Source organism: Dictyostelium purpureum (genome assembly GCF_000190715.1).
Source record: "Dictyostelium purpureum unplaced genomic scaffold DICPUscaffold_13, whole genome shotgun sequence".
In the NCBI taxonomy this organism is placed as follows: domain Eukaryota; phylum Evosea; class Eumycetozoa; order Dictyosteliales; family Dictyosteliaceae; genus Dictyostelium; species Dictyostelium purpureum.
Window position 1 is genome coordinate 35,517 of NW_003519350.1, and position 21,917 is coordinate 57,433.

General features: G+C 25.0%; 1 protein-coding gene across 1 annotated transcript; it reads left to right on the forward strand.

Moving 5' to 3' along the window:
* Positions 1-1,109: 1,109 nt before the first annotated feature.
* On the forward strand, positions 1,110-21,840 carry DICPUDRAFT_91170 (uncharacterized protein; the record flags this gene model as incomplete). The annotated part of the gene is made up of 3 exons (XM_003283726.1): positions 1,110-1,140; positions 1,242-2,344; positions 21,822-21,840. 2 exons carry the CDS (start codon positions 1,113-1,115, stop codon positions 2,342-2,344), a joined length of 1,131 nt encoding a protein of 376 aa, XP_003283774.1. The 3' UTR covers positions 21,822-21,840.
* Positions 21,841-21,917: the final 77 nt, after the last annotated feature.

Sequence of the window (21,917 nt, forward strand, 5' to 3'; positions counted from 1 at the left end):
TATATTAAGTGCAATAAAGTGTAGATTTTACTTCTATTTCATTAAATATCAAAGAAATGGTGTTGGAAATTCAGTTCTTTTTTCTTTCCAATATAAAATTGTATCCAGGCTTTTTTTTAAATATTTGAAATAAAAGAATTGATATAATTTTATACTGGAAAGAAAAAAGAACTGTATTTCCAACACTATATTCAATTGTAAGAAATGTTATTTGAGTTTGAAGAAGCAACTGAATGAACATTTCTTTGGTTTGAATACAGTGTTGGAAATAGAAAGAACTTTTTTTGTGCTAAGTTGTTATTTACCAAAAATCGATCAAAAATGGGGTGTGATAGAATAGAAAAATGTGCTTTATTAAGAGAATGGGCAAATGTTTCAAGGGTATATATTGTTAAAAATTCTGTCTTTTATGATTATATAATAATAAATCAAAAATGAAAATATTAAATTAAAAATAAAATAAGTAAAAAATAATATAATTACTTTTAATTTCGAAATTAAAAGGTATTAAAATTTTCACACAACAACCACATTAACTATGTTGTTGATATTAATGTTGATTTTGTTATTAATATTATTATTATAAATAATGTGGTTGTGAATATATTTAAAAGCTATAGGATTTCAAAACTATTACGTATTTTTTTTATTATTGATTTATATTATTAAATTTTAATTAGACACCCAATGGATTCTAAATAGGTTTGCCTTCAATTGCTCCGTCATCCATTTGTTATATTTAGTAATAATTATGTTATAAGAAATAGGCTAAGTTAAAAATATACTTCATTTACTAAATATATATATTTATTGATAAATTTTGATTTTTAGAAAATAAAAAATATTTCAGCCTATTTTTATTTTTCTGTCCAAAATAATTTTTTATTATAATCTAAAGAAATTTTAAAATAATAAAAATAAAAATAAAAATAAAGATTTTTATTTGAAATATTTGGTTTTTTTTTTTTTTTTTTTTTGGGATTTTTTTGGTGGCTGCAATTTTTAATTTTTTTCAAACAATTATTTTTTTATTTAAATTGATATTTTTTTCAATTTTTTCATTTCATTATTTTTACAAATTAAAATATATATATACAGATAAATACCAAAAAATGGAAGGTGAAGACGTTCAAGCTTTAGGTAAGATTAAAAAAAAATTAAAGATAATAAAATATAAAAATAAAAAAAAAACAAGGTTTGTTAATTGAAAAATTCAATATTATTATTGTTGTATATTATAGTTATTGATAATGGTTCAGGTATGTGCAAAGCCGGTTTTGCTGGTGATGATGCCCCAAGAGCTGTTTTCCCATCAATTGTTGGTCGTCCAAGACACACTGGTGTTATGGTCGGTATGGGTCAAAAAGACTCATATGTTGGTGATGAAGCCCAATCAAAGAGAGGTATTTTAACCCTCAAATACCCAATTGAACACGGTATTGTTACCAACTGGGATGATATGGAAAAAATCTGGCATCATACTTTCTACAATGAATTACGTGTTGCTCCAGAAGAACACCCAGTCTTATTAACTGAAGCTCCATTAAATCCAAAAGCTAACAGAGAAAAAATGACCCAAATTATGTTCGAAACCTTCAACACCCCAGCCATGTACGTTGCCATTCAAGCTGTCTTATCATTATATGCCTCAGGTCGTACCACCGGTATTGTCATGGATTCAGGTGATGGTGTTTCCCACACTGTTCCAATCTACGAAGGTTATGCTTTACCACATGCCATCTTACGTTTAGATTTAGCTGGTCGTGATTTAACCGATTACATGATGAAAATCTTAACTGAACGTGGTTATTCATTCACCACCACTGCTGAAAGAGAAATCGTCAGAGATATCAAGGAAAAATTAGCCTACGTTGCTTTAGACTTCGAAGCTGAAATGCAAACTGCTGCCTCATCATCTGCTTTAGAAAAATCATACGAATTACCAGATGGTCAAGTCATCACCATCGGTAATGAACGTTTCCGTTGCCCAGAAGCTTTATTCCAACCATCATTCTTAGGTATGGAATCAGCTGGTATCCACGAAACCACTTACAACTCAATCATGAAATGTGATGTTGATATTCGTAAAGATTTATACGGTAATGTCGTCTTATCAGGTGGTACAACTATGTTCCCAGGTATTGCTGATCGTATGAACAAAGAATTAACTGCTTTAGCCCCATCAACCATGAAAATTAAAATCATCGCCCCACCAGAACGTAAATACTCTGTCTGGATTGGTGGTTCAATTTTAGCCTCACTCTCAACTTTCCAACAAATGTGGATTTCAAAAGAAGAATATGACGAATCTGGTCCATCAATTGTCCACAGAAAATGCTTCTAAACACTCAATTAATTTATTTATTTATGTACAATATAATATATAATAAAAACTATTTAAATTTTAAAATGTCGATTTTATCATTTTAAAAAATATAAATATGTAAATTTAGACACTGCTTACATTTTTATTTTTTTACAGAAAAAAAGTATTTTACTTTTTTTTTTTTAAACTATTATTGTTCAAAAAAAATATATTAAAAAATAAAATTATAAAACTTAAACTTTTATTAAGTCTAAGCAATAGTTAAATTTAAGTTTTAAAATTATGAAACTTAATTTTTTTTTTTTTTTAAAAATTATTTTTTTTTTTTTAAAATTTAAAATAACCAATTTTTTTATATTTATTTATTCTACAATAATAATATTAAAAATGGATAGTATCTGTTCAATGCATGGTTGTAAGGAAAAAAAGTATTTAAATTATGACTTTTGTTCTAAAACTTGTGGTTTAAAATTTAAAATGTTAACAAAAAATAACATTGGAACAACTTTTTCTTTTTCCCAAATCCCTACCCCCTCTAATTTTAATAATATCAGTAGTTATAATAATAATAATAATAATAATAATAGAGTTAATAATAATAGAAACTCATCAAATTTGAATAATAATTATATTAAATATAATCAAAACAATAATATTTATGAACATTTAAATCAAACTATAATTTGGGTAAAAGAAGCACCAATAATGGGAAGAGATTACGAAATCTATAACAATTTAAAAGATAAATTCAAAATTATTCAATTATTTAATTTGGATGCATTAGATCTAATCACCGATATCAATAATAAAATTCATTTTATTCTTTGTGATAAAAATGATAATAAACTTTCAAATTTAAAAGCAAATGTAATTGTTTTGGATAGTTATGATTACGATGGTCATCCAATGAAAAGAACCAGGGGAACTTTTTTAAAGGAAATCTTTAATGATAGTGTTAAAAACTCTTACAGTACTGTAATAGAAAAAATTAGTTCTGGAACATTGAAATTTTATTCCAAAAACGATCATTTTTATGAATTTTCAAATTTCTATAGTGGGTCTCCATTTGTACTTGATGGTTTATTTTGGAAAACATCTGAACACTACTTCCAAGCTCAAAAGTTTTCACCAAATTATGAATTAATAGAAAAGGTTAGAAATTTAAATACTCCAAGAGAAGTATACGAATTCGTATCAGAAGAGTCAAATAAGAAGTTTATTAGAAAAGACTGGAACAATTTTAGAGATAATGTAATGGAGTATGTTCTTTATGCAAAATTTACTCAAAACTACAAACTTACACAACTACTATTAAGTACTGGTAATCTTCATTTAATAGAATCTAGTCCACTAGATGATTATTGGGGAATTGGAAGAGATGGAAAAGGTGAAAACAAATTGGGTATCTTATTAATGAATTTAAGAGAAAAATTAAAAAAAAATTAATATTAATAAAATTAATATTAAAAAAATAAAAGCAATTAAAATATTTTATTTTCCTAAAAAAAAACTTAATTTTTTTTATTATTTCATTATTTTAATTATTTTAAAATAGTTGTTTTAATTCCTTAATTAAAGAATTAAAACAACTATTTTTAAAAAAAAAAACTTATAAAATTTTACCTAAAACTTAAAAAATAGTTTTTATAAACTTAAAATAATAAAAAAAAAATATTTGAAAAATTAAGAAAAAATAGCTAAATATATATTTTCACAGGATGTGCAGTGATATATGTGATATAAATTTATATTGTTCTAATTGTCCTTCCAATTTAATTCAACAAAATTATTTTTTATCAAACAATTCAAAATTGGAACTATCAAATCTTTTAAGAGAATTTGATCTATCAAAATCATTGTATTATAATTTTCATATAGAAAAATATGGCAATTTAAAAAATCAATGTGAAACAATAAAGAATTTATTTTTTAAAGAATGGATAAAAATTACTGAAGGTATTCCAAAGTTAGTGAACATCATGTACTTTAATAATGGCAATAAAACCTATACACATTTTTTAAATTTTGAAAATTATAATATATCATCAGAAAACTGTAAATATTTATTTCATGGTACCCCAAATGCTTGTAATGATTTGAAATGTGATTCCTGTAATGCGTGTAATATAATGAATAATAATTTCAATTTAGAATTAGTTGGAAGTAATACATCATTTCTTAGATTTGGAAAAGGAATATATTTTGCACCTAATTCATCAAAAGCCAATGACTATACCAAACCCAACCATATTGGTTATAGATGTATACTTTTCTCATATGTAAAAATTGGTAAACCTATAATAAAGTGCAAAAGTGATACCAATTTTAAACTTCCATTTGGATATCACTCAGTCCATGGTGCTGCCTACCAATATGGTGATTTAAATTATGATGAATATGTAGTTTACAATAAAAATCAAATTGTACCTTTAGGAGCTATATTTTATAAATTATAAAACATCAGCATCAACAACAACAACAATTTTTTTTTTTTTTTTTTTTTTATTTTTCCAATTTTTTTTAATTTTCATTTTTTTTATTTTTTTTATTTTTTTTTTAATATTTTTAAAATTAATTTATAAATGAACATCAATCAAATAAATAGTTATAACAATATCAGTGATAATAATATAGATAATAATATAGATAGTAATATAGACAAAAGAGATATTATAAATAACATAGATAATTCAAAATTGTTTTTTAGAATATGGAATAATATATATCTTAAAAATGAAATTTTCAAACACATAAAATTATATAAGGAAAATAGATATGTTAAAATTGATAGGATTATTCAAATAATTAAACATCCATATAGAAATTATTTAACTCACTTATTAAATTACTCAAGTGAACCATTAGAACCAAATGGTGTAATTCCTTATGGAGTGCAAATATTAGAGTTTTATAGTTTTAATAGAATCCGTTTAAAAGAAAATGACATACCTGGCACTGTAACCGATCTTTATATGGCCTTTTACCAAGAGCCAATAGATTTCAAAAACCTTTTACCAAGAACCATAAGAACTCTTCATCTGCCCAAAAATACTCAGCAATTGGGTGTTGGTGATTTACCTTCTTCTCTTACAGATTTAATATTGGGTTTTAATGGGAAATTGGATTTTGGAATTTTACCATCATCTCTTACAACATTAAATTTAATTAATTTTAACAAACAATTATTACCAGGCTATCTTCCTCTGTCACTCAAAGAACTTAAATTAAATAGATTTAATCAAAAGTTATTAGAAAATTCAATACCAAATTCAGTAGAATCATTGTTTTTATCAAATTTTAACCAACCTTTATCACCAGGACTTTTACCAGATTCAATCCTTAATTTAACCTTATTAAAGTTTAACCAACCATTAGCAATCGGTGATATTCCAAAGTTTGTAAAGGAATTGGAACTATCAGATTTTGATAAAGAGTTAGAAGCTGGCCACTTGCCGCCATCTATAGAATCTTTAAGTTTTGGTATGGAAGGCCCTGAAAGAATAAAGAATAAATCAATACCATCAAGTGTCAAATCACTTTGTTTTTCATATCAATTTAACTCTCCATTAGAAATCGGCGATATCCCAAATGGTGTAGAGTCGCTACAGTTTGGGCACCACTTTGATCAACCATTAAAGCAAGGTATTATCCCTCAGAGTACAGTTGAACTAACATTTGGTTTTTGTTTCAATCAACAAATTAAAGAAAATGATATACCACCAAATGTAACACAACTTTCCTTTGGTTACATGTTTAACCAACCTTTAAATTCAAAAGTAGTTCCAAGATCAGTAAATAAAATTAATCTACCAGTTAATGCACACCTCCAGATTCAATCAAATGATCCTATTAGAAAAATTATAAAGTTTTATACATAATAATAAACAAACATCTTTTTATAGTTTTATAGTTTTATAAAAATTAAATTCTATTTTTAAGTAATTAATTTAATGTTATATTTCTAATGTTTTTTTTAGTTATTTTATTTTTGGCACTTTAAATATCTAAATTCGTTACTTTAATATTATTTTACAAAAATTATATATATTTCTTTTTTAGTTATATAACAAAAGATAATAAAATTATAGAAATAAAAAAGAATAGTAGTAATAGTAGTATATATTTATTTTCGAGTTATTTAAAATTTTGTGGAATATGCAAAGAATTGGCCTTCAAGTGCAGTATTATTGTAATACCATACATTATCAACTTCGAATGATTCAAGTTGTTGGGTACCTGATAAATCATACATTTCAAATCCCACTTTATAAAAAGGTGTACCATTTGGAACATTGGAGGATATAAAGATGACACTATTAGAATCTTCAGAAAGCAAAACTGGAGTGTATGAAACACCTTTATAATCAGCACTTCCTAAAGGTACATCTAAAAAGGTTTCAGATGACAATGTTTCCAAATTAATCTTTCCTATCGATCCATAATTAAAGTTCTCTATGGTAAACTGGGCCGAATATAATTGAGAATTACTATCAGTATAGAGGAAAGCAATCATTGTTGCATTTAAACCAACAATATTTTGATATAGTTTTGGAGCAATGGTTTGATCACTTGGATTGAAGGAAATTATATCTGTTGTTCCATCATTTGCAATATAGGCAATATACATGGTTCCAGTGTATTGGTCAAAGCCCCCTGACATCATATTACCAGTGATTAAATCATCTGCAACACTGTTTAATGAATAGTATGTTTTAGTACCACTTTCGAAATCCCAAATACCTACACTCAACTTTATTTCGCCACAATCAACATAAAAAGTATACCCTACGTTTCCTTGGAAATAAAAATTGCCGTATTCACATGCATCATATTTATTATTTGAAATTGATTTCCCAATATAACTATATTCACCAGTCTTTACATCAACTTCGCATAACATACGACTATCATTTCTATCATTTTTCAATAATAAAATAACCTAATGAATATCATTATATATAAAAAAAAAATAGTATGAATTATTAATATATATAAATAAATAAATAAAAATTAAATATTCTAAAAATCTTATTGTATACATACATTATTAGTTTCAGAGTCTATTCTTACAAAATCATAAATATTAACCTTTTTTGGGAAATTAAGTGATACGTTTGTAATTAAAGAATTTGAATCTAAATCAAAAATAGATACAAATTGATCTGTTGGTAATGTTCCATAAATACAGTAGAGGTAGTTTTGAGATACTGATAAATTAATAAAACTTAATACTATCACAAAAATGTATAAAATATATGTTTTATTCATTTTATTACTTCCGCATATATATGTGATGATGTAAGCATTAACAAAAAAAAATAAAAAAATATTTAAAAACAAAACAAAAATATAAAAAAATAAAAAAAAAAAAACCTTATGGAACCATGGAATTAATCAAAAAGGTGTGGAATTTTAAATTATCTTTAAAATATCTAAATCAAAAAAAAAAAAAAAATTTGTTATGATAAAAAAAAAAAAAAAAAAAATATCTAATAATAAATTTTTTTTTTTAGAATTAAAAATAAAAACGAATAAAAAAATTAATAGGTTAAAATATAATAATCTTGATTTTTATTTTATTTTTATTTTGTTTATATTCTATTAGAAGCATTTGAACACTGGTTACAATCTTTAATTTCTTTGGAACGGACCCATTTAATAGTTTATGGAGGAATTCTCTACCACTGGTTGTTTCAATTGCGATATTTTCACCTTAATATGGTATTTGATACGTATGCTATCTTTTGATAAATAATTATTAATCCATTTAAACCTTATTACTAAAAAATCTTTTTTTTTTTTTTTTATTTTTTTAAATTTTTATTTTTTTTTTTTTTTTTTTTTTTTTTCATTTTTTTTTTTAATTTTTTTTTTAATTACCAATTGACAAAGGAATGTATTCCGAATGGGAATCTGAATTTTATGTAAATAATTGATTTTTTTAGGTGTGAATACTATAATTATTTATAAACACCTCTTAGATCTTTTATACACTTTATCAATATCTAAAAATAAAGTTTAATTATTTTAACTATGTAGTAGATTTATAAAGAACATTGGAGAAAACATAAGAAGGGCTTTAGGTGACTGAGGATTATACCATTAGGATCTGGGCTAAAGAAGGGAATTTCAGTTTTCAAAGTGCTCACTAAAAGAAATTTCTTTTAGTTTTTTTAAAAAACTTATGAGCTATACTTAAATAATTGGGAGAAAAATAAAAAAGAGAAATTTTTAATTTTATTTATTTTTCTTAAAACTTAAGCATGGTTGTGAAAATAAACTTAAATTAAAAAAAAAATTTGAGAAAAAAAAAAATTTGAGAAAAAAATTTATTTTAAATTATTTTTGAACATCACAACCAATATATTTATAAATATATTATTTTAATATTTTCCTATAAAATGAATCAAAATGGTTCTAATGATATATGTATTTACCCATCATGCGATCAAATTAGAATTTCAGGAATAGAGTTTTGTGGAAGAGAACATAGTGAACTTTATAGTCAAATTTTATTTAACTATACTTATTCATCATCGAAATCTAAATGTAATCTACCCGGGTGCCAATTGATGGCTAATTTAGGTTATGATTTTTGCTCCAAAACCCATGCTCAACTATCCAACCAAATTCCTGTTTCACCAAACAAATGTAAACTTACTATTTGCCATATAAAAGCTCTTGCAGGTTCTGAATTTTGTTCAAATTTACATGAAACCGATTTTAATTTAACAAAATGCAAACTACCCACTTGCAACAAACCAGCATCTCCAGGTTATGAGTTTTGTTCTAAAACCCATTATGTTGAAAAAAAAAAAAAACCTCGGGTAACCATCATGGATAAAGATGATCCAAAATATAAAAGTGTAGAAGAACAATTTAAGAGTAGATGGCTGCATAATTACCCATTAAAAGGTATTCATCAAATATTAAAAATAACACCATCGAAACCTATACTTGAAAGATACTATAATAAAAAAAAACTTATGGAGGCAACTGGGAAATTTGCCACTAGGAAAGGTCATAAAAATGAAACAATGTACCAGGGTAATGAACAAAGAAGATTTCATGGGACTAATGCAGAATGCACTATTGGTTTAAATGGATGTATTACTACATGCACATTAGTTGGCTGTATTGTATGTAAAATTATTGAAAATTCTTTTATATTACCAACAAAGGATACTGCGAAACACAATTGGGCTAGATTTGGTCCAGGTATTTACTTTTCAAGCACCTCATCCAAAAGTAATGACTATTGCAAAAGCTTAAATAGTTATAAATATATGTTTTTATCCCATGTCTTGGTTGGAAAGGGTGAAAAGCTATTAAAAGATAATACTGCTATAACCCAGCCATCTGTTGGTTATGATTCTGTCCTGGGTGAAGTGGGGGTCGTTTTAAAATATGATGAGGTCATGATCTACTCTATTGACCAAGTCATACCAAGTTATGTTATTATTTATAATTAAAAGTTATTTAATAAACATTATAATTTTAATATTTTAATAACAAATTTATAAACTTTTATTATTAGTATTAAAAAAAAAAAATGAATAATTAATTATTTATATTTTTTAAAATGATAAAATCGACATTTTAAAATTTAAATAGTTTTTATTATATTATATTGTACATAAATAAATAAATAAATAAATAAATAAATTGATTGATTGTTTAGAAGCATTTTCTGTGGACAATTGATGGACCAGATTCGTCATATTCTTCTTTTGAAATCCACATTTGTTGGAAAGTTGAGAGTGAGGCTAAAATTGAACCACCAATCCAGACAGAGTATTTACGTTCTGGTGGGGCGATGATTTTAATTTTCATGGTTGATGGGGCTAAAGCAGTTAATTCTTTGTTCATACGATCAGCAATACCTGGGAACATAGTTGTACCACCTGATAAGACGACATTACCGTATAAATCTTTACGAATATCAACATCACATTTCATGATTGAGTTGTAAGTGGTTTCGTGGATACCAGCTGATTCCATACCTAAGAATGATGGTTGGAATAAAGCTTCTGGGCAACGGAAACGTTCATTACCGATGGTGATGACTTGACCATCTGGTAATTCGTATGATTTTTCTAAAGCAGATGATGAGGCAGCAGTTTGCATTTCAGCTTCGAAGTCTAAAGCAACGTAGGCTAATTTTTCCTTGATATCTCTGACGATTTCTCTTTCAGCAGTGGTGGTGAATGAATAACCACGTTCAGTTAAGATTTTCATCATGTAATCGGTTAAATCACGACCAGCTAAATCTAAACGTAAGATGGCATGTGGTAAGGCATAACCTTCGTAGATTGGAACAGTGTGGGAGACACCATCACCTGAATCCATGACAATACCGGTGGTACGACCTGAGGCATATAATGATAAGACAGCTTGAATGGCAACGTACATGGCTGGTGTGTTGAAGGTTTCGAACATAATTTGGGTCATTTTTTCTCTGTTAGCTTTTGGATTTAATGGAGCTTCAGTTAATAAGACTGGATGTTCTTCTGGAGCAACACGTAATTCATTGTAGAAAGTATGATGCCAGATTTTTTCCATATCATCCCAGTTGGTAACAATACCGTGTTCAATTGGGTATTTGAGGGTTAAAATACCTCTCTTTGATTGAGCTTCATCACCAACATATGAGTCTTTTTGACCCATACCGACCATAACACCAGTGTGTCTTGGACGACCAACAATTGATGGGAAAACAGCTCTTGGGGCATCATCACCAGCAAAACCGGCTTTGCACATACCTGAACCATTATCAATAACTATAATATACAACAATAATAATATTGAATTTTTCGATTAATAAACCTTGTTTTTTTTTTTATTTTTTATTTTTAAATTTTATTTCTCAATTAAATTTTAATCTTACCTAAAGCTTGAACGTCTTCACCTTCCATTTTTTGTATTTATGTATATATATATTTTAATTTGAATAAAAAAAAAAAATGGATTTGAAAATTTTATTTATATTTTTTTAAAAAATTTTAAAAAAAAAAAATAAAATAAAAACAAATGAAAATTTGGGTGAACCCATTTAAAAAATCTATTTTTTTTTATTTTTTTTTGAAAATTTTTTTTCAAAAAAAAAAAAAAACCCATGTTTTACAATTTTTTTTTTTAATCTATTTAATACCCATATTTTTAAATAAATAATTGAATAATCATTTCTTTCTTTCTTTAATAAAACTAATTTTTTTACATTAGGATGGATAGATGACTCTTTCAAATAACATTATCGAACATTATTCTAAATAAAAATCAAAATTTTGATTTTAAAAAAAAATTAAATCCCGGTATGGGGGATAAAAAATTGGGAATTTTATTTTAAAAAAGATTTATTTTAAACATTTAGATTTATATTTATTTACTGAATTGTTCTATTATAAAATTATTATTTAAACTATAGTTTGCCACTGAATTTACATCTAAATATTCTCTAATTGCATTTATTTTACTATTTTGTGGGTTAATTGATAAAATGAATAAATAATTATTTATATAAACTTTATTTCCATAGCCGATTCCTTTGCAATCGATCTCTAATATTATTTTATTGTTATCGTTATCTATTATTATATCTAATGGCTTAAAAGACCATTCATCGAAACCGATTACCACTGGGAACTGATTGGCAATTCTTTCTTTAATTATTTTTGAACCAGCAAATTTAAAAACATTTTCGTCGCCACTCATCCACCAGATGTCACTATTTACAGAGTTGAATAGTTCATTTTCCTCTTCTTTGGAAAATTTTCTATCATTGAAAAAGTTTATAAATGATTCAGCAATTTTATTATAATTTTTTGATATTAATGTTGACGACATGATTTTTTATTTTATTTTATAATTATTATTTTTTTAGTATTTTTTTTATAGGTTTTTAAATAAATTATAAATTCAAATTTTTTAATTTTTATTTATAGTTTGTAACTTTAATATTGATTTAACTTTTTTTTTTTTAAAAAAAAAAAAAAATTAAAAAAAATAAAAATATCAATAAAGAAGAGAATTTTATCATTACACTTATATTTTAATGAAATTCCAAGTGTTATCAGAAATGGATAATATGCATAACCAAAATGTTTACTTCACTTTTTTCAAATGGTTATATAAAGATAGTTATCGAATGAACAAAAAAAAAAATTCAAAAAAAAATCTGTAAAAATGTAATTAATTTTTAGATTGGATAAAAAAAAAAAAATGGTTTTTGCCCCAATCTGTTTAGGTTTGAAAAACTTCATATTATTGAAAAATAGAAACAACAATAAAAAATAGAAAAAAAAATTAGATTTGCACAATTTTGTATTTATTAAAAAAAAAAAAAAGTTTGTAACTATTGTTTATTTATTTATTGTAAAAAAAAAAAAAAGAATTTGTGTTGGTGTTATGTGGAATTTTTTATTTTTTGTGTTTTATGTATAATATCATTATTTATTAATAACAATCTGATATTATAGTTAGGTTATTATTTATTTTAAAAAATTTATTGTTGTTGCTATTGTTATAAAAATATGTTATTATTATATTTGTTAAATAATTTTTGCTATTCTTATAAAATGTAAAAGGCTGTAACCTAAATTATTTTAATAAATTTAACAATTCATTTTCCCAATCTAAAAGTTTTGAAAATTCAATAATGCTATCTTGACAATCACCAATTAGTTTGAAATCTAATGGATTTGAGCTGAAATTAAAGCCACCATAATTATTTTCACCTACAATTTCGTTATTAATTAATAGTCTGGGGATGTTTGAGGGGAAAAGATGAGCCATTGAATTAATAGGTGCGACTTTGAGAGAAGTTCCAATTACAATTAGGCAATCGCATTGGTTTATGTCATTTAAAATCGACTCGTTAAAAGCAGGAGGTAAAGCATCTCCGAAAAATACAACATCAGGTTTTACTGTGGAACCACATTCACTACACTTTGGAACAATAGAACTGTCATTAACATTATGGCTAAATAAAAATTTCTTTACATAATCTTGGTTAAATTCTTTATTACATTTCCTATTTATACAATGAGAAAATTCAAAAGAACCATGAGCCTCTATTAATCTATCATTTGGTATGCCAGCAATTCTTTCAAGGGTATCTATATTTTGAGTATAGTTCCTTAATAGTATTCCTTTATCTGATAAAAGCTTTATAAAGTAATGGGTTGCTGTTGGTTTAAACTTTCCTGGGTATAACTCTTTCGACAATACATAAAAAGGCTCTGGATTGAATTTGAAATAGTCTATATCGAAAATGGCCTCTCTAAAAGGTAAGTTAAACTTTTGCAAATTATTATATAACCCAGTTTGTGGTGATCTAAAATCTGGAATACCAGATTTAACAGATATGCCTGCACCTGTTAATACTATTATATTTTTAATATTATTATTATTTATTAATTCTATTAAATTATTAATTTTATTATTTGAACTATTATTATTATTTATAATATCACCTAAATTATTTGAATTGCTATTATTAAAACTATTATTATTATTTGAATTATTAATTGTAATTAAATTATTTTTTATAATAAAATCATTATATTTATAATTTGAATATCTTTTATCGAAATATATAAATAACTTCATAGTGTTGAATAAATTTATTATATTTTTTAATATTAATTGATTTTTATTATTAAAAACTGTATATTCTATTTGACCATTACATTTTAAACAACAAATTTCGTTATAGTTATGAAATGATATTATTAAACTGTGCCCTGTTTCTTCATAATGTAGTTTTGAATGATTATTATCACTACAAACTATTATACCACATTTTAAACAAATAAAAATATTTTCTTGGGTAGAACAATCTTTACAACATGGTATAGTTACTGATAGGGAGTAATAAAAAAAAATTAATTATTGGATATTTTTACTAATATTTATTTTAAAACATAAACATACTATCATTATTATCATATAATGTAATATCTATTGACTCATAACTGATTAATTGGTTACTTTCTTCTTCTTCTTTACAAAAATGATAACAAGAACCCATTGTATCTTTTAATTACAGATAAATAATGAAAAATAAAAAAATTTTAAAATTTAAAAATAATTTAAATTTAAAAAAAAAGAAAAAAATTAGAAAAAAAAAAAAAAAATTATATTTGGTAATAATAAAGAAATATAATAAAATGGTATATGAATATATTTGAAATAAAACAAGCCATATTTTGATTAAATAAAAAATATACAAAAATAAAAAATAAAAAATAAAAAAAATTAAAAAATTAAAAAATAAAAAAGATATTAAAAACTTTCAAAAAAAAAAAAATCACATATACTTTCACAGCTCATTATATAACAGATTAATTTAGTGTTTATTTAAGGAAAACCTTACATGGAAATAATAGAAAAATATAATAATGATAGCAATAGTAAAACCAATTTAAATAATAGTATTGATAATAACAAAGATAATAACAAAGATAATAATACAGAAAAATTATTTTTTTCAATTATAAGAAATAAATATTTATTTAATTTAATATTATCCTTTATTGAAGGTATCGAAAAAAAGTTTATTAAATTAGAAGACTATTTAAATTTTAGGGAATTGGATAGGTTGGTTAGTATCAATGTCCATGATAAGGAAATACTTAAATATTTATCATTAGCACCCTCTTTGATACATATTTCATTAAAGGAATGTGAACATCAAATACCAAACAGTTTAGTTAAAGAAATACCATTATCAGTTATTTCATTATGTGTCAATAAAAAAGTTGAAGGTCCTCTACCATCACACATAAAATATTTATATTTAGTCCATTTTACAAAGAGTATTGAAAGAGATTTTTTACCCACCTCTTTGGAGAAGTTAATGTTTGTCAATGGTGGTTTTAATTCAAGTATAGAGTATATATGTGCCCTCGAGAAACTAAAGATTTTAGATTTGGGTTCAGTATTCAATAGAAATTTAGATAATAATTTACCAAAATCATTAGAAACACTAATAATCAGAAATACAACTGTTGGTCAAATTGCCAAAGGTCAGTTAACAAACATCAAAAGGTTGGTACTATTCGGCGACTGTTCAAATAGTTTTTTAGAAGAAGGGGTATTACCACCAACACTAACTGATTTAGAAATGGTTAAGGTCACCACCGAACCACTATCAGATTATTCATTCCCAGAGTCATTGCAAAGGCTATATTATGACTCTAAAGAACCAATTAATCCCAAAAGCTTACCAAACCATCTTAAAACTCTACATTTTGGAAGTCTCTACACTCATCCTTTACACTACAAACAATTCCCAGATGCTTTAGAAACCATTGTACTTGGCACCAATTTCATGCATCCACTCACACAAGACTCACTTCCTAAAAAACTGAAATCTTTAATAGTAAATTTAAACTACAATCATCCCGTTTTGCCCAAATCTTTACCTAGTACTCTTACACATTTAGATCTTAATAACAGCCTATCAACAGAAAAATTCCAAGTAGGTTCAATTCCATCCTCAATAACTTTTCTAAAGCTTCCTCAGCAATTCAATCACGAATTACCTTTGAATCTTTTCAGCTCGTCCCTGAAAATCCTCCACTTTGGTTTTTGCTTTAATAAATCAATTCAATACTGCCTACCACCAAGTTTAGAGGAGATTTATTTCGGTGACCACTTTAACCAACCTCTTGAACCCAACAGTTTACCACAAAGTATATGTCACATTCATTTCGGTGATCAATTTAATCAACCTTTGTTTGTGAATTCCATCCCACCAAACACCAAAACCATTCATTTTTCTCACAAATACAGCTGTACCATAGACCCAAATGCTATACTTCCTAAAAACTCTATCAAATCAATATCTTTTGGGAATAAAAAATTTGAAAATTTTGGTAATATTTTATTTTTATCATCATCGCTGCTAAATCCATATTTAAAATAAAATAGAAAAAAAATAAAAAAAAGATAAAATAAAAAAATAAAAATTTTCAACTTTTATTTTAAGCGAAACCGACTTTTTTTTACGGTACGACAGAACGTGCGAGCTAATTTTAATGGATCTATTTATACACACACCACACAAATCTAAAAAACTGGTGTGTTTACACAGATATCTTTTTTTTTTTCATGAAAACCCCAAAATTCAAAAAGATATTTTTTTTTTTTTTTCGAATAATAATAAAACTTTTATTACTGATAAAGACTCCAAATTAAATATAAATACAGTTGTCATTCATATTTTAAAATAAATAAATAATCATACATATTGTATACAATAATTGCCCATTTTCTTTTTTTTTCTTTTAAAAAAATAAAGTCATCTGTATATAGATTTTAAAATTAATTAAAAAAATAATTAAATAAAAAAAAAAATTTAAAAAAAATAAAATAAAAAAAAGTTTTTTTGAAAAAATTAAAAAAAAATAAAATTTTATTTTTTTTTTTTTTTTTTTATTTTTTTAATTTTTTTTTTTTTTTTTTTTTGAATAACAATAATAACACTTATAAAAAAAAAAGCAAGAGATAGATATTGATATTTTAGGATATACAACACCCAACACACTCACTTTTTTTTTTACATGTTGTTGTTGTGTTATTAAACTTTTTTTATTTATTATTTATTATTTATTATTTTTAAAATATATGACAGTAATAATAATAATAATATTCAAAATAAATTAAGACAATAACAAAGCAAACAACAAACTAAATTATTATTTAATTAATTAATTAAACTTTTTTTTAAAATAATAAAATAAAATAAAATAAATACTATACATATTGTTTTTTTTTTTTATTTTATTTTTGTGTTTACACACATACATATATAGATACAAATCAATAATAAAAAAAAATAAAAAATCACACCCACTTACTCTCACCCTTTTCATAAATATTTAAATAATAACCCCCATTAATCAACAACAACAACTCAAGATAACAAAAAAGAAAAAAAAAGAAAGAGATCCAATATTGTCTATTATACAAAAATTTATAATTTAACAATTATATTTTATAAAACAATAAAAAAATAAACAAAAACTTATACACAAAATAAAAATAAACTATCCTCTTCTTAATCCAACAACAACATCAATACAACCAACATATATAAACCCCCACCCCAAGATTTTTTTCAAAATTAAAACACACCACAATTTTATCACACAATACACACAATTTAAAATACATAGATACGCACACACTAGCAGTAATCAATCAAACCATAAGAAATTTTTTTTTTATAAAATTAAAATTTTATTTAATAGTGTTTTCTTTTTTATTTTGAATAGTAAGTAAAATTTTAATTTTGTTTTTTTTTTTATTTATTTTATTTTTTTATTTTAAAATAAAAAAAATAAAAAAGAGATATTAACAATAAACAACTTTATTTAATTATTAAAAGATATAGTAAAGAAATAATATAAAGAAATATAGCTATTAAAATAATATTATATATTTTTAAAAATATATATATATTAAACAAGGTTACATTTATATATACAACAATTAATGAATAATAGAGAGAGTTTAAAAAGAAGTAATAGTAATACGGATATTTCAAGTAGTGGGAGTAGCAGTAGCAATAGGTCAAAACATTCATCACCCATACACAGTTTCAAAAAGAAATCTTTATTTGTTAGACAAGGTATTGAAGATTTATTCAATGTATTAACAGATTTAAGTCATAGCAATAATAATAACAATAATACCAATAGTTCAAACAATAATACAGAGTTATCAAACTCGCAAACATCAAGTTATTCAACACCAACAACACCAACATCATTTATATCCTCAACTGTATCACCAATAACCATGAGCGGTAATAATTCACCTCTATCAAGTAGATCTTCATCACAATCATCTTTAATGTCTGCTTCAGCAAGTGATCCTCATGTATGAATTTCAAATTAAAAAAAAAAAAGACAATATAGTTTATTAAAACAATATACTAATAATTTTTTTTATATAAAAATTTAAATAGAGATCTTTAGCAAAGTTTTATTTATTAGCACAACAAGTTGATTTTGTAGGCTCAGAGACAAATAATTTATTACCAATAGAAAGTTTATCAGGTTTATTAAGTGTACAATGGACAACATATTGGACGATACCATTACTATCAACGACAACATGTTTAGATATTTTAAAATATATTTCAGCAAAAACATGTAGAAATGTAAAAGATTTAAGATTGGCTAATTCAGATGGTAAAATTATAGATCATGATTATGTATTAACTCAACAACGTTGTAAAAAATTTGTAGTTTTCGAAGATTTAGATATTGATGAATTAAAAAAGAAATCTCAATACCAACAATTACAATTTCAACAACAACAACAACAAAATAATCATCATCAACAACAACAAACACAATGCTCAACATCTGTATCATCATCATCAGTTTCAACACCAACTTCAATTTCTCAACAACAAAAAATTCCACAGCCAATACATCAGCAACAATCATCATCTCAAAAATCATCACCAAATAAAAATCATTTACTTCATCATTTAGGTATGGATGATTCATCACCATCATCTCCATCGTCACCCTCATCACCCTCATCTGCAATACCCTCAATTTCAGATGGTTTTAGTTTAGAAGGTAATGGTAATAATAGTAAGGATTCATCTCCAAATTCGTCATCATTAAATAAATTTACTGCCATGGGTCCACCTTTATCTCCTTCTTCATCAAAACGTAATCATACACCTCCTGCTATACCACCAAGATCTCCCTCGAGTTTTAGTTGCACAACAAATAATATTTTAATGAATAATACTGAATTAATATCAGATCCAACACTATCATCATTATCTATATCTGGTGGTAATAATAAAGACAATAGTTTTATAAACGGTTCATTTATTACAAAGGATGACCAAGGTAATAATACTACTTCATCATCATCAAGACCAGGAAGTACAGGTACAACACCAATAACACCCCATGTAGCTAAAGAAATTTCACCACCAGATTCACCAAATGGTCTAAGAAGGATCAATTCCACCATAACTAATAATACACCAACAAGCTCATCACCATTAACTTCTAATGTGTCAAGTCCAGCCCAATCAAATAATAACTCTGTAAACATACCAAAAGAAAACTATTGTAAATTTTTAGATCAAGAATTTGAAAGTTCAACAAACCCAGATATAGTGTTACAAGAGAAATGTAAGATTGTAGATAACTACTTTAAACATTATTATCAAGAGCTATTTAAATATCTATTAGAAAGAAACAGAAGAGTAGAGCAAGTTAGAGAACTCACTGTTAGCTCCAAAATGGATGAACAAGCTACAGCTCAATGGATGAAGAAACAGTATGAACGTGAATCAAAATTATTAAGAAATAAAAGAGCAGGTATGAAATTAAAAGAGTTTAAAATTCTTACACAAATCGGTAAAGGTGGATTCGGACAAGTATTTTTAGCTACTAAATTAGATTCTGGTGACGTCGTAACTTTAAAACGTTTAAAGAAGCAACATTTTGAATGGGAAAAACTTACACAAGAGAAAAAGGTAATGTTAAGTGAATGCAAATGGATCACAAAGTTACTCTATTCTTTTCAAGATGCAAATTATTGTTATTTGGCAATGGAATATCACTGTGGTGGAGATTTTAGAGCATTATTAAATAATTTAGGTACTCTAACCGAAGAAGAAGCACGTTTCTATATGATAGAGATGATAGAAGCCATTCAATCATTACACAATTTAGACATTATACACAGAGATATTAAACCTTCCAATTTTGTTATTGACAAGAAAGGTCATATAAAACTTATTGATTTCGGCCTCTCAAAGGATCAAATGGAAAAGAGAAATACAATGAGCCACGAGTTTAGAGAATATAGAAATAGTTGTATAGGAACCGATTTCGTTGACCAGCATCGTGACCTCTTAAAGAAATCCAATGGTGTTGTGGCTTATCGTCGTCCAACAGCTCACTCTGCAGTGGGTTCACCAGAATATATGGCACCAGAAGTTGTCAATGATATGGGATACAGTGCATCTTGTGATTGGTGGTCTTTAGGCTGTGTATTTGTAGAAATGCTATGTGGTTTCAATCCATTTTGCGCTGATACTCCTTCCGATGTATTTATAAACATTGTCAATTGGAGGGATATTTTAGATTGGGATCTTTTCACCCAAGAACTTTCACCAGAAGCTGCAGATCTTTTAAAAAATATGCTTACAGATTCAAATATTCGTCTTGGAACAAAGGGTGGTATTAATGATTTCAAAAAGCATCCATTCTTTGCTAACCATATCAACATTTGGGAACCAATCATTAAAGAGAACGTTAGACCACCATTTGTACCTAAAGTCGAAAATGATATAGATACCTCTTACTTTGAAGATGCTGTAAACTTCTAAATGGGATATGGATGATGATGTAAATGAAACAAAGAAATCCGATTTTGAGTAACCTTAAAATTCCTTTCTTTACATATAGAAAATCTTCAATTCTATCAGTTGATCCATCAGATATTGGTAATCAACTATAACAATTAGCAAAAACTCTATCATTGGATGATGACAAAGATATAAAAAATTATAACTTTAGTAAACCTATTAAAATAAGTAACAGTAATAATAATACAAATTATAATAATAATAATAATAATAATAATAATAATAATAATAATAATAATAATAATAATAATAATAATAATTCAAATAATTATAGTTTAAATAATAGCTATAGCAATAGTCCAACTACACAGGTTGGCATGATAGAGTTTATTAAAAAATTTAGAAAAAGACAAATACAACAATTAACAATACAACAACAAAAATTAGTTTTACAATATTCAAAAAAATTAAAAAGAGAAGCAGCATCATCATCCGAATCATCAAATCATAATTCGCAACCATATAAAATAACAACAACAACAACAACAACAACATCCGAATCATTATCACCGTCACTATTCTCAATCACATCCTCCACAAACTCATCACTTAAACAAATCGATCAACTATCACCACTTCAAACCAAACACTTAACTGAACATTTAAATCAAATTAAAATTTTCCAAGAAGAAAATGAAAATTTTAATCAAAAACCTTAATAACTTTATTTTTTAATTTTAGTCAAACTTTATAAATAATTTATTAAATTTAATATATAGATAATAATTTATAATAACAATAATAACTAAACAACCATAATCATAATTAAATTTTTTTTTTTTTTAATTAAAAAAAAAAAACAAAAAAATATTTACCCAACAACATAAAATTGTAATATATAGATTTACATATTCTGTAAAATATAGTCTTAATAGTAGTAATAATAATAATATAATTTAATAGTAGAAATTTAAATATTTTTAGTATTATCAATAAAAATACATTATATTAAAACATAAATAACAAATATAATAAATAGAAAAAAAAATGGAAAATCAAAAATGAAAAAAAAATTTAATTTTAAATAAAATTTTTATCTATTTTGTAATAATATAAAAACTATAATCTAAATATTCTCCTATTATTTATTTGTACTATAATATTTGTTTTCTAAAAAACTTTCTCTAAAAAATATCCAAATTTTCAAACAAATGTGTTTGAGGTGTATTATTTATT